General features: G+C 45.9%; 1 protein-coding gene and 1 pseudogene across 4 annotated transcripts in view; one reads left to right on the forward strand and one right to left on the reverse strand.

The window, feature by feature from the left end:
• LOC118676278 (NACHT, LRR and PYD domains-containing protein 1a-like) overlaps window positions 1–9207 on the forward strand; it is a 43741-nt gene extending 34534 nt beyond the window's left edge. For all 4 annotated transcript variants that reach the window (XM_036349921.1, XM_036349925.1, XM_036349923.1 and 1 more), the window contains 2 exons: window positions 2407–2670; window positions 7728–9207. In XM_036349921.1, coding sequence (XP_036205814.1) covers window positions 2407–2670; window positions 7728–7738 — 275 coding nt within the window. In that variant the 3' untranslated portion in view covers window positions 7739–9207. The remainder of the gene's footprint in view (window positions 1–2406; window positions 2671–7727) is intronic.
• LOC118676279 lies at window positions 3465–5100 on the reverse strand (annotated as a pseudogene).
• Window positions 9208–12020: the final 2813 nt, after the last annotated feature.

The following is a 12020-nucleotide window of genomic DNA, read 5'->3' on the forward strand; positions in this document are numbered from 1 at the left end:
TAAGTATATAATACGATACGGTATTATTAGCTATAGTCACCATGCTGTACATTAGATCCTCAGAAATTACTCATAACTGAGTGGGACATAGTTTTTATTTGATTGATTTATAGGACAAGTTTTTCTTCTTTAAAAAATATGTTTTTATTGATTGTAGAGAGAGAGGAAGAGAGAGGGATAGAGAGAGAGAGAAACATTGATGAGAGACAAACATCAGTGGACTGCCTACTGCACGCCCCCTACGGGGAATCGAGCCCACAACCCAGGCATGTGCCCTGACCAGGAATCAAACTGGTATGCTCTTGGTTTATCGGTCGACACTCGACCACTGAGCCACGCCGGCTGGGCAAGTTTTTCTGTTTCATGCAATTATTTGGCTATTTATAATGAACCCAGGTGTCGTGGCTCAGTGGTTGAGTGTAGATGAACCTTGCCCAGGTTATGGGCTTGGTCCCCAGTAGGGGTTGTGCATGAGGCAGCAGATCAGTGATTTTCTCTCATCATCGATGTTTCTATCTCCCTCTTCCTTTCTCTCTGAAATCAATAAAAAATATATTTAAAAATATTAATAAATAAATAAAATAAAATGAGTTCCAATGACAAGTAGCTAGAAATAGAATCAAAACAATCAGATTCACCCAGAAAGATTAAGGATTTCCAACTGTTTTGGAGTTGACAGTGTAGGATCTAAATAAATAAAGATTTTTTGTTTGTTTGTTTAGGTATTCCCTCAATAATATTCTTTGAGATGTCCAGTCACTAGCTTGGTAGTTTCAAACTCAGTATATCACTGTGTTGCTTTTAAAAATATGATCAGCCCTCAGCCCGAACAGAATTATTTTGAGATCTTGTTAAAATTTAGGCTCAGAGTCTGATACAATGAGTTTTGGGATGGTCTTGAGAACTTTCATCTAAATAGGTTCCCTTGCAGTCGTTTCCATCAACAGGAGTCTTGAGAGCTAGGAGCGGTCAGCCATGTATCAGGAAACCACCAGAGAGTGAAGGCCTTCTTTAAGAACCCATTCTTCAGACTAGAACAGTGGTTCTCAACCTTCCTAATGCCGCGACCCTTTAATACAGTTCCTCATGTTGTGGTGACCCCCAACCATAAAATTATTTTCGTTGCTACTTCATAACTGTAATTCTGCTACTGTTATGAATCGTAATATAAATATCTGATATGCAGGATGTATTTTCATTGTTACAAATTAAACATAATTAAAGCATAGTGATTAATCACAAAAACAATATGTAATTATACATGTGTTTTCCAATGGTCTTAGGCGACCCCTGTGAAAGGGTCATTCGACCCCCAAAGGGGTCTCAACCCACAGGTTGAGAACTGCTGGTCTAGAAAGTTAGAGAGAGGAGGCCCAAGTGGAAAAGGGTCCAAGAACAAATGTTAGATCCACATGAATAAATTGTTGTCTTTAGAGCAGAAGTGTTGCAGTCCTGGAGGAGGGGCAGGAATTCTTCTTACCTCTCACTCTCTTCTCATATCCTCCAGTATTTGTCATGCCTTGAGGATCCTTACCCGGAACTCCACAACCTGTGAGCTTGGCTGCATCATAGCACAAAGTGATCGTTGCAAATCTAGTTTAATGATAGTGCTAATATTTTTTATGGGGCCAGTGGTTTGCATTGGCAAATATATGCCTTTTCAAGATTATAACACTGCTTCTCGGAGATCAATAGCTATTACAAATACCATTCCATGACTTTCCTATGGAACGTGCTATTCCCCTAGTGCCAGGAGATGGCGAAATAGGGACTTCAATGCAGACATCTTGCGAGCATTTATATGAGATACAAAGGTGGGCAAGGGCAAAGCTGTATATTTTTCTTTTTGAGCCACATAAGTTCTTTTTGATATCTGAGTTTTTTTATTCCAACCTGATTTGTGCTGTTTTATGAAAGTCACATTTATAATTATGAACATTATACCCCAGTTTAATGTTATTATGTAAAAGAGTTCCCTTTACTTCTTAAGATATTTTGGATAGCAAGGAGTTTTTGGCATTTAAATGTATTTTACAAGCAGTTACAATTACTACAAATGTAGTCTCCTTTTTTTTTTAATCCTCACCCGAGGATATTTTTCCATTGATTTTTAGAGAGAGGGAAAGACAGGGAGATATATCAATGTGAGAGAAACACATCGATTGGTTGCCTCCTGCACACGCCCTGACCAGGGCCTGGGCCAGGGAGGAGCCTGCAACAGAGGTACGCTCCCCTGACTGGAATCGAACCTGGGACCCTTCGGTCCGCAGGCCAAGTCTCTATCCACTGAGCCAAAATGGCTTGGACTAGTGTCTTTTCTAATAGGAGGAGAATGCATTTTCATTGTAAGTAGTTATCAATGATTAAGTGTTGAGAGGAACTACTGAATTCCTCATCTGCTTTTAGATGGAGCCAAGACCCTGTTAACAGACGATCAGTTGATTACCCTTGCTGGGAAGTTGGGGAAGGAGTGGATAAATATTGGCACTGTCAACCTGGAGTTGGACAGGAGCGATATTGATGATATCCAGAAGAAGGAAGAAAATGTGACAATTTGTAAGTTTCGGATGCTGAAGAAGTGGCAAGACAAGGAGCTAAGCAATGCCACAGTCCAGAATTTATATAACTGCTTGAAAAACGTCTCAGCTGAAGTCCAGGATGTGCTGGAAGGTGAGCAGGAAATGGTCTGAAGTCATTGGCTTGGAGTCAAGCTGTGTCTTTGTGGATAGCAAATTTCCACTGTAAAATGTGAGGCTTGTTTATTTGTAAGCTTGGGTTCAGATTACTACGCAAATGCCGCAGTGAGCTGGTGGCCTGTGATAGCCTAAGTAATGATGTTATGTGCACGGAGTCAGAGGGAGGGGTTCAATCCCAGCTCCGGTGCTGGCTAGCTTTGTGACTAAGCAAATTCTTTTTTTTTTTTTTTTTTTTAATATATATATTTTTTATTTCAGAGAGGAAGGGAGAGGGAGAGAGAGATAGGAACATCAGTGATGAGAGAGAATCATTAATCGGCTGCCTCCTGCCTCCTACTGGGGATTGAGCCCATAACCGGGGCATGTGCCTTTGACCGGAATCGAACTGGGGACCCTTCAGTCTGCAGGCCGATGCTCTATCTACGGAGCCAAGCTGGCTAGGGCTTTTTTTTTTTGGTGGTTGAGATATGTTATTGCACCTTTGGTGACTGGTTGTGGGGAGCGGTCCCTGCTTGTGTAGCACCCTAAAGAGGCGGCCATCTCAGGCCCGGTCCCTGTAGCTTAGGAGCCAGACTGAGCCCCCGGGGCTTCCTACGGAAAATGGCATGGTAAAATTACCTGTGGTTATCGATAAAACCATCACAAAGTCTCAGTTCTGACTGCTCTTCAGGTTTTCCACTGGAAGTTGCGACGAGGTTGAAGGACATAGGCAGAGCTTTGTCTTAGCCTTCAGTGGTGCCGCCCACTTTCCCTCATAGTTTGCTCAATTCAGCAGGTGCAAAGGGGCTGGCTCGTTTTCTTTCTGATTTCCTTCAAAGGTCTTCTCTTCGGACATCCACCTCTGCTCTGCTGGCCACTGAACGGAGCCTGATGACCCCATCCCGAGCTCCTGCTCACTGATGAGGGGATGCCTGCCTCCTCACAGTACTGCAGCTGGTTCAGTAACTTTGGGTTTTTCTTGTAAAGCAGCTCAGCCTTGATCCCGCATCCCACAGCTCTGAGACGAGCTTCAGTCCCTCCTCCAGCAACGTCTGTGCGGATGCTACAGCACCTGTGTCTCTGTGGTCCATTCCTTCTCCTTCAACACCTCTAGCCTCTGCTTCACACTGGAGAAGACCCACTCCACACCAATGCTGAGCCCCACACATGGCACCCTGCACTCTTTGGGGTCAAACAGGCCCATCAGAGCGCCCTCCAGCAGCCACACTGCCCACACCAAGGGCTCTTCCCCTGCCTGGGCTGCAGTCTGTAGCAGCACTGCCTCATAGACCACCCCAGTATAGGAGTCCAGCCCTCAGGCAAGGCTCAGGTTGAAGGAGATCTTGTCAGCAATGCCAAACAGGGTCAGGCACTTAAACAGCAGCTTCAGGTCTCCCAGGCCCTCCAAGGCCTGCTTGTTTTGAGGACGTTGAGGACCCTGGAGCAGCTGTTCCACCAGGGATACCCGACTGAGCTGCTTGCCATAGTCCCCCTGTGCGGTCAGCCACCCGGGTGCGAAGCCCTTCTCTCCCACCATCTCGTTCTTTACTTCCTCCCAGGACACCTTGTCCAGTTTGTCCACTGACGAGCAGATGGTGTGGAACTGGCTGCCAGGAACCCCACAGATCGCAGACATCCCATCTGGGATGCACCCATGGTTCACCTTGACCAGGAAGTCACCTGTCTCTGTGAATTCAGGATCTGACACATGATCTTCAGGCACTCTGCATCAGGGGTCCTGGGGTCACATAGCCCAGCAATGTCAAAGTCACACTGGTAGAATTCCCGATCTCGGCCCCGGGCCATGGCTGGGTTATCCTGCCGATTTACTTGTGCTGTGTGGTAGTGCTTATTGTTGGTCAGTTTATTCATTGCCAATTATTGAGCAAAAGGAACAGTGAGATCATAGTGAAGGGACAGCCACTCCCCACCCTGGCCCTTCAGGTCTTGAATAAGCTTTAGAGCAGTGGTTCTCAAACTTGGCTGCACATTAGAATCACCTGGGAATCTTTTTAAAATCCTGGTTTCTGGGCCTCATCCTCTGGAAATTCTGTTTCTTTGTTATGGGGCGGGGGCCACAACATCAGTAACAAAGAAACAGAATTTCCGGAGGATGAGGCCCAGAAATCAGGATTTTAAAGATTCCCAGGTGATTCTAATGTGCAGCCAAGGTTGAGAACCACAGCTTTAAAGTCTTCCCCATACTTTGCAGTCAGTGTTTCCTTTAGTTCAGACACAGGTGTAGCAATTACTTGTGCACCTTGGCGCTTGAAGCAGCTGATGATTATATCAAACACTTTCTCCCGAACTGCCATCTGCCTGGGATTGTGGTCTCTTGCGCCGTTGGGGATTTTGAGCACAAACTTGTGTTTCCCTTCTTCAGGCCCCCGCTGTGTGGCTGTGCCTTCATTTTCAGTAGTTTTGCCAACTCCTCCTCGATCTGCTCAGTGCCAGCCTTCTGCTGTTTCAGTTCCCGCACATGCTCTCCCTGAAGTCGCACCAGCTCCTCAGCGCACCCTTTGCCATACTGGCTGCAAACTGGAGAGCGCAAATTCGTGGCCTAACTTTAAGCCTCTTGGTCCCCATCTGTCAGATGGATGCAAAAACTTCTAAGTCCTGGTCTGTTGTGAGGACGAAAAGAGGTCCTGCATGCATGTAAAGCTTCAGGCAGCTGGCCGGTGTTGCTCAGTGGTTGAGTGTCGACCTAGGAACCACTAGGTCACAGTTCGATTCCTGGTCAGGCCACATGGAGGTTTGGGGCTCGATCCCCAGTGGGGGGCAGGCAGGAGGCAGCCGATCAATGATTCTTTCTCATCATTGATGTTTCTCTCTCTCTCTCCCTCTCCCTTTCTCTCTGAAATCAATAAAAAACATATTGAAAGCTTCAGGCAGGTAGTAAGGCTCTGTAAAGAACAGATAAGAATGTCATTATGGTACTTGAGACTACTGGTAGGTAGCACTGGGCCTGCTGGGCCTTCTCGGGCGCTGAAGCAGTGCTCCAGGAGTCCACTGGGTGGCACTAGTGAACCTCAGTTGGCAAGGAAGGGAAGGTGAGTGGGAGAGGCCAAAGGGAGTTGTTCCTGGTCTCAATCCAGAAAACCACAGGGTTCCTTCCTTTGTTTTTAAGCACTTCTTTTTTTTTGTGGTTTTGATTTCGTTATATCCAAGATCAAACCAATTCAAAACGTTGGTTATTCTATATTGTTGCCATAGTTAACAAATGCAGTGTTACATCTCAGAAACCTCAATAGGTCGGAGAGAGGTTTTTATTTGGAATGCTAGTTAAATTTTTATTCCACAAAGGATGCAAAGTGTATACTCGCCCTGAAAGTCTATAAGCACTCAGTGATCCCTCGGGATGCTTTCAGGGGTGGTGGGCAAGGTTTCTGAACTCCCCCAGGAGTCGTTGGGTGCCGAAGCCTCACCCAAACAGAATGGCTAGTTTCGTTGTCGAGGTTTTCATTCTTGTTCTTGGCTATGTTGAAATTCTGTGGATTACTGAGGCCCACGTGTGGAAATCTGCTCATTTGCATGTTGGCGCTGTGGACAGCAGTGGCCACGCACGCGACTGTGATAACCAGATGGCTCAGAACATCCATCTCAAACCCTTTATAGCAAGTTGTTATCTTATGTTGTTTGTTTTTATCGGCTCCTGGCCTCACTGACACCTGATTTGCTGATACATTAGAAATACAAAAGGGCTTGTGACATTTTTTGGCAGTACAGGGATCATCAGCACTTACTGTCCCAATCTCCTCATTAAATAGGAAAAAAAATCTGTCCGCTAAAAACACCCCCTCCCCCCTTTAACTTACCAATATTTTATGCCCTCCTGAAGCCAGAATACCTGGTTAATTGGCTGAGTTTTATATCTTTATCAGGATGTTTTAGTATCTTATCATCTTTACATTGCAGTGGCTTCTCTTAAGCTCGGGAAACGCAGCAATGAAAGGCTCAAGTCAGTGATGGGTGGGCAGGCTAAATAGCCATCTCAGACGGTGATTACAGAAAATGGAATTTATTTACGGAAAAGAGGGTGGGGATATCCAAAGCGAAGAGTTGCCAGCACCGAACCCAGGGGGTATTGGATCGGTGATGGCAGCATAAATATACTCAGGACAGTGACACAAGGAAGGGTGCAAAGCAGCAGCAGGAGAGCCTGGCTGGGCTGCCTTGGCTCTCTGGGAAGTCAGAGAAAAGGGGGCCTTGGAGGCAGGTGCAGGGGGTGAGCCCAGGATGAGCTGCCACTGCCCATTGCTCCCCTGGTTGCAAGTCTCGTGGGGTCCCTTAGAGGTTAGGGGACATATACATGTGGGGGAAGGAGAAGGGGTAGGGAATGGCATGGGCCTGCTCCTTGTGGGGAGAGCGTGCATTGGGGCCTTTGTCCTGAGCACATTTATCTCTGTTTTGCAGGTGGGAATCTTAGGGGAGGCCTCAGGGGAGGGTCTTCATAGAATATGTCCTGTGGCAGCCATGGTGCCACTTGTCTGGTTTTGCTGCTTTTCTGGGCCTGGAGCTGAAATACAACTGAGGCCTAGATGTTATCTCTGGGGAGGAAAAGGTCAGGGGGTCTACACCACTTGACCAGTGATGAAAGATCAGAGGTCCAAACCGCATGACCAGTGACATGCGAGGGGAGGATGGGTTACCCTGGGGGGAAGTTCTTGTTTTCCCAGCTTTGCCCCTTGCTAGGCATCCGGGGTTTCCTGCCCTGGTGAGTTTCTTTTTTATTTTTTTAATATTTTTTTTATTAATTAAATTTTTATTGTTCAGATTATTACATTTGTTCCTCTTTTTTCCCCTCCACTCAGTTCCCACCCCACCCTCCTCCCTCACTCCCCATCCACTGTCCTCATCCATAGGCCTGGTGAGTTTTTGTACCTAGACCATCATCTTGCTCTGCTCATGTCTAACAACTCCCAGGAATTCCTTTTCCCCCCAAGTTTCTTTTTCTTTTCTTTTTTTTAAATAGAAAAGTGATTTTATTTCAACACTTGCCCCATTTTTTCCATTAATGAATCTCTGAGTTTGTTTAATTCTTTGTTTTGTCAGGTTTCTTATAGGCAACATGAGATTTGGAAGATGGACCAGAAAAGGAAGCCTCAGGAACTTTTTATCTGCAAAGCACCATTTCACCTGGTCATTGGGTATCGCCTTAATGAGACCTTGAACTTAGTCTCTGGAAGCAACTTCTCCACAGCCAGCCACTCTGGAGCTCACCCTAATCCAGGAACAAAGAGAATGTAAAATTTTGGAAAACTTGAGGAAGAAAACACCTTTATAATATCAATATATATTTTTTCTTTTTTGGCACCTCCTGCTCACACCATCCCACCAGCTCCCCAACCCAAACGGATATCATTACAAAGGGTGCTTACTATAACTCAACTCAGGCAGGTGAGACATGTGGTAATATTCTTTTTTGGAGTAGTGTGGACTCTGAAATTCTTACCAAGTGCTTGAAACACTTTTAGCAATTAAATAGTGGTGCACTTAAACGTGCACCGATTTAGTTTAGCTTTTATCGGGCTGACATTAATAACGAAGAGAGGTTCGCGATCTTTCAGCCTCCACACAGACACACGTGCCGCTGGGTACAATCTGTCTTTTCATGTGGGATTTCATTTCTGCATCTCACCTTACTAACCTCTCTGGTTAGTGGCCCGTTACACCGTCAAACCAGTCATGTTGCCTGGTCCTGGAGTGATGAGAAAGGAATGTCATCCTCTCCCCACCACAGGGTTGATAGGCTCGCTCACAGGTGATCTCCTCACCTTACCGGGCAAGTTCGACTGGATCCATTGTCAGAGTTGCTGTCAGAATCACCGGCCCAAGCACTATCTGTCTTGGCTTTCACCCTGGGATCATTTACTTTGGGGGTGGGGGTGGGGGTGGGGAACGCTGCTCAGAAACAGCCTCAGCAGGACCACAGGAACGGTCATCTCTTCTTGAAGAAGACGCGCCCTCGGGGATAATGGGTCACATTGGCTCTTGATAATTGGGGAAGTGTTTGTTTGTGTTTTGTGTGTATAGGTGTTGTCGCTCTTCCGGAATCATGCCTGTGGTGATTAGCCTTTCGGATATGTTTTGTTAACTTATTTGAAGACACTATAAATTACCATTAGTCTTCTGCCCTCATTAGCTGGAGCGTTAAAATGAACCTCAATGAATTAAGACACACTTTATTGTTTTGCCTGTGAAGAACAAATTTACTTTATAGGGAATAACATTTTTAACTGTCCGGGATCCTGTGGAATTCAAATCAGTGTCACTTTAATGAGTTTTGTTTATTTAAAAAAAAATTGTACTATATTTTAGGAAACACGTGGAGTTTTAACATTCAGAAGTGTAAACTACTTAAAAGGACTTGAATTTTTTAAATGTTTATTATTTTTTTTATAAGTTGTTTTTCCAAGAAAAGCATAATGGCAGAGGTGCTTTGTATATCAGCTGGTTTCCTAGCCATTTTCAACCTTTTTCATACTATGGATGAAGGGAAGAAAAATAAACCTACATGTATGTGTACAGTGCACACGGGCTCCCTGTGTTCTTACTAACACGTGGTTTCTCATGGCATCGTGCTCCTCGGTTGCTATTGCTGTGACTGGATGTTGGCTGGTCTTGCGCCCAGCGGTCCAGGTCTTGGACAGAGGCTGAGTGAGTGTACCCACCTCCTCCCAACCCCCTTGACCTATTGCACCCAGAGTTTGCACAGGTCTCACTCCAAGGATGCTTTAATTTTTTAAAAAATGATTTTTTAAAATACATTTTATTGATTTTTTACAGAGAGAGAGAGGGATAGAGAGTTAGAAACATCCATGAGAGAGAAACATCGATCAGCTGCCTCTTGCACACCCCCTACTGGGGAGGTGCCCGCAACCAAGGTACATGCTCTTGACTGGAATCAAACCTGGGGCCCCTCGGTCCGCAGGCCGATGCTCTGTCCACTGAACCAAACCAGTCAGGGCTCCAGGGATGCTGTAGAGCAGTGGTTCTCAACCTTCCTAATGCCGCGACCCTTTAATACAGTTCCTCATGTTGTGGTGACCCCCAACCATAAAATTATTTTCATAACTAATTTTGCTACTGTTATGAATTGTAATGTAAATATCTGATATACAGGATGTATTTTCATTATTACAAATTGAACATAATTAAAGCATAGTGATTAATCACAAAAACAATATGTAATTATATATGTGTTTTCCGATGGTCTTAGGCGACCCCTGTGAAAGGGTTGTTTGACCCCCAAAGGGTTGGCGACCCACAGGTTGAGAACCGCTGCTTTAGAGCTTCCCCTCCACCCCTGGCCATGGGAAGGTGTGCTTTTATTTGAAACCAGGTAGATCTGGGTTAGTCCCTCACCTGTGCGGCTCTCTAATGCATTGTTCTGCATTTGGAACTCATGTTATTTCACTGTATTGCTTTAGGGCAAAAGTTTCCTCCCCAGCTTTGTCATGTGGAAACACACTTTCACTCCGTTTTCTAAAGAAGCCACTGTAGTTGCCAATGTCGAAATGTGCTGTCATGAGGCGGTGCTTCCAGCAGCCGTCACAAGGCCCTGTGTGAATCAGAGCACTGCTGGCTGAAGGGCAGGTCCCAGCCGGGTAGCCTGGACGTGGCTGCTGGCATTGCTCTTTTCCATTCAGTGTGAGCATGTCTGATAATGGCCCTGTGGCTGCTGGAACTAAAATAGAGGCCCAGGGGTTGAATTCTGAGCTCAGGTCCCAAAGTTCTTCCTGCTTCTCCGCTGAGACCTCCCTCTCTGCGGTGGGGCCTCCCAGGGACTGAGATCCAGTCTGTCCCCACCACGGTGTCCATCACAGTCTCTCCCAGTGGGACAGCCTGCAGGTGGCCAGCCATCGTCCTTCCGTGGAAGCCCATCCCTGCTGCTCGCTGTGACCTCTGGCCTGAGCCCCACCTATAGACAGGGCCCGCGCTCTGCAGTGACAGCAGTGTTTTATTGTCAAGCGAGTTGGAAAATCGAAAGGATGGTTTTGTTCCTTAAGAAAACCTAATGGCAGGGAGGAGCTTGGAGGAGTTCAGTGAGTGTGGAACTTCTCCTTGGCTGTAGAGGCCGATTGTGAAGGGAAATCTCACCCGGACCCTGCACTGGCCAAGCATTCAAAAGTGGTGCTGCTCTGGCCGGGGGCACTACCGGGGCTACTGTGGGGTTACCAGGGAGGCCTGCCGACCCTGACCTACTCTTGTCGGGCGGTGTGGGGACCAGCCGATGAGATGGCTACTAGCATCTCTCCAACGATCGTCCGGGAGTTTGTTTCTAACACATCTGCCACGGGAAGCGATCATGTCCCAGTTCACCAGTGTGGCGTGCTGGCACGTGGCTTCCGAAGGATAGTAACCACGTCATCCCAAACGGTGGATTGTTTAAATCAACGGGCTTATGAATTTGGGAGACTCCTGTCTGTGAGTCACTCGTGGGTCATTCCAGTTTATGGAGGAATCTCTAAAGAAAAGAAGGTATGTGATGGGGTCTAGCTTCACCAACGATTTCTATCAAATGGGGCAAGAATCTGAAAAACGAGTAATTTGCCACACAGATGAGGACATGTGTTGGCCAAACACATTTCCCTCGCTGTTCACGGGGATCTGAATTGGGATCTGGTGGGAGGGTTCACATGATGGCGGGGCGGGGGGAGGCGGGGGGAAGGGTGAGGGGAGGGGGGGTACTCTGAATAGTTTGTTCCCAAGGGCACAATATGATTATCAGAGTACTAAAATGATGCGATTCCATCAGGTGCATCTTTTAAAATTCACATGGTTTAGAGAATTAACAAGATGGAATTTAATATTTGGGTCATTAAGAGCACCTCTCTTAAGCCAAAGCAAGGCAATTATCCATGTGGTTCAGGCAGAAGTTCTATATAATTTAAAGCAAATGGAGAATTTTTCTCATTGTAATTTAGAAACAGCTTCCCCCTGCGGGCCCAAAGGGTCATGAAAATTAGAATAATTTAACTAGAAGGCCTCTTAATGATGCTTCTCCCAGTTGGAGGGTATTATTATGTATTTGTCTAGTGCACAGTATGTTATAGAGCTGTGGCTAGCAGGGAAAAACATGCTCCTGTGTTTTAGGTTCAGATGGTGAACAAAAATAAAGTGACTCACTTGAGGACTTCAGCATTAAAATGTATCTGGCCTAACCAGGCTCCCTTAAAGCAGGTGATTAAAGTCATTAGGAAATGGGTAAGAACATTGCCACAATCGTTCCTAGGTAATTCTGTTCAGATTCCATCGGTGTTTTCAGTTTCCCCACAACGTGTATTTTTGACACTGAAAGTACTCCAATTACATTAGAGAAATATGAAAATTACTTTAATTCCA

This window comes from Myotis myotis, unplaced genomic scaffold (genome assembly GCF_014108235.1).
Source record: "Myotis myotis isolate mMyoMyo1 unplaced genomic scaffold, mMyoMyo1.p scaffold_m19_p_2, whole genome shotgun sequence".
Taxonomy (NCBI): Eukaryota; Metazoa; Chordata; class Mammalia; order Chiroptera; family Vespertilionidae; genus Myotis; species Myotis myotis.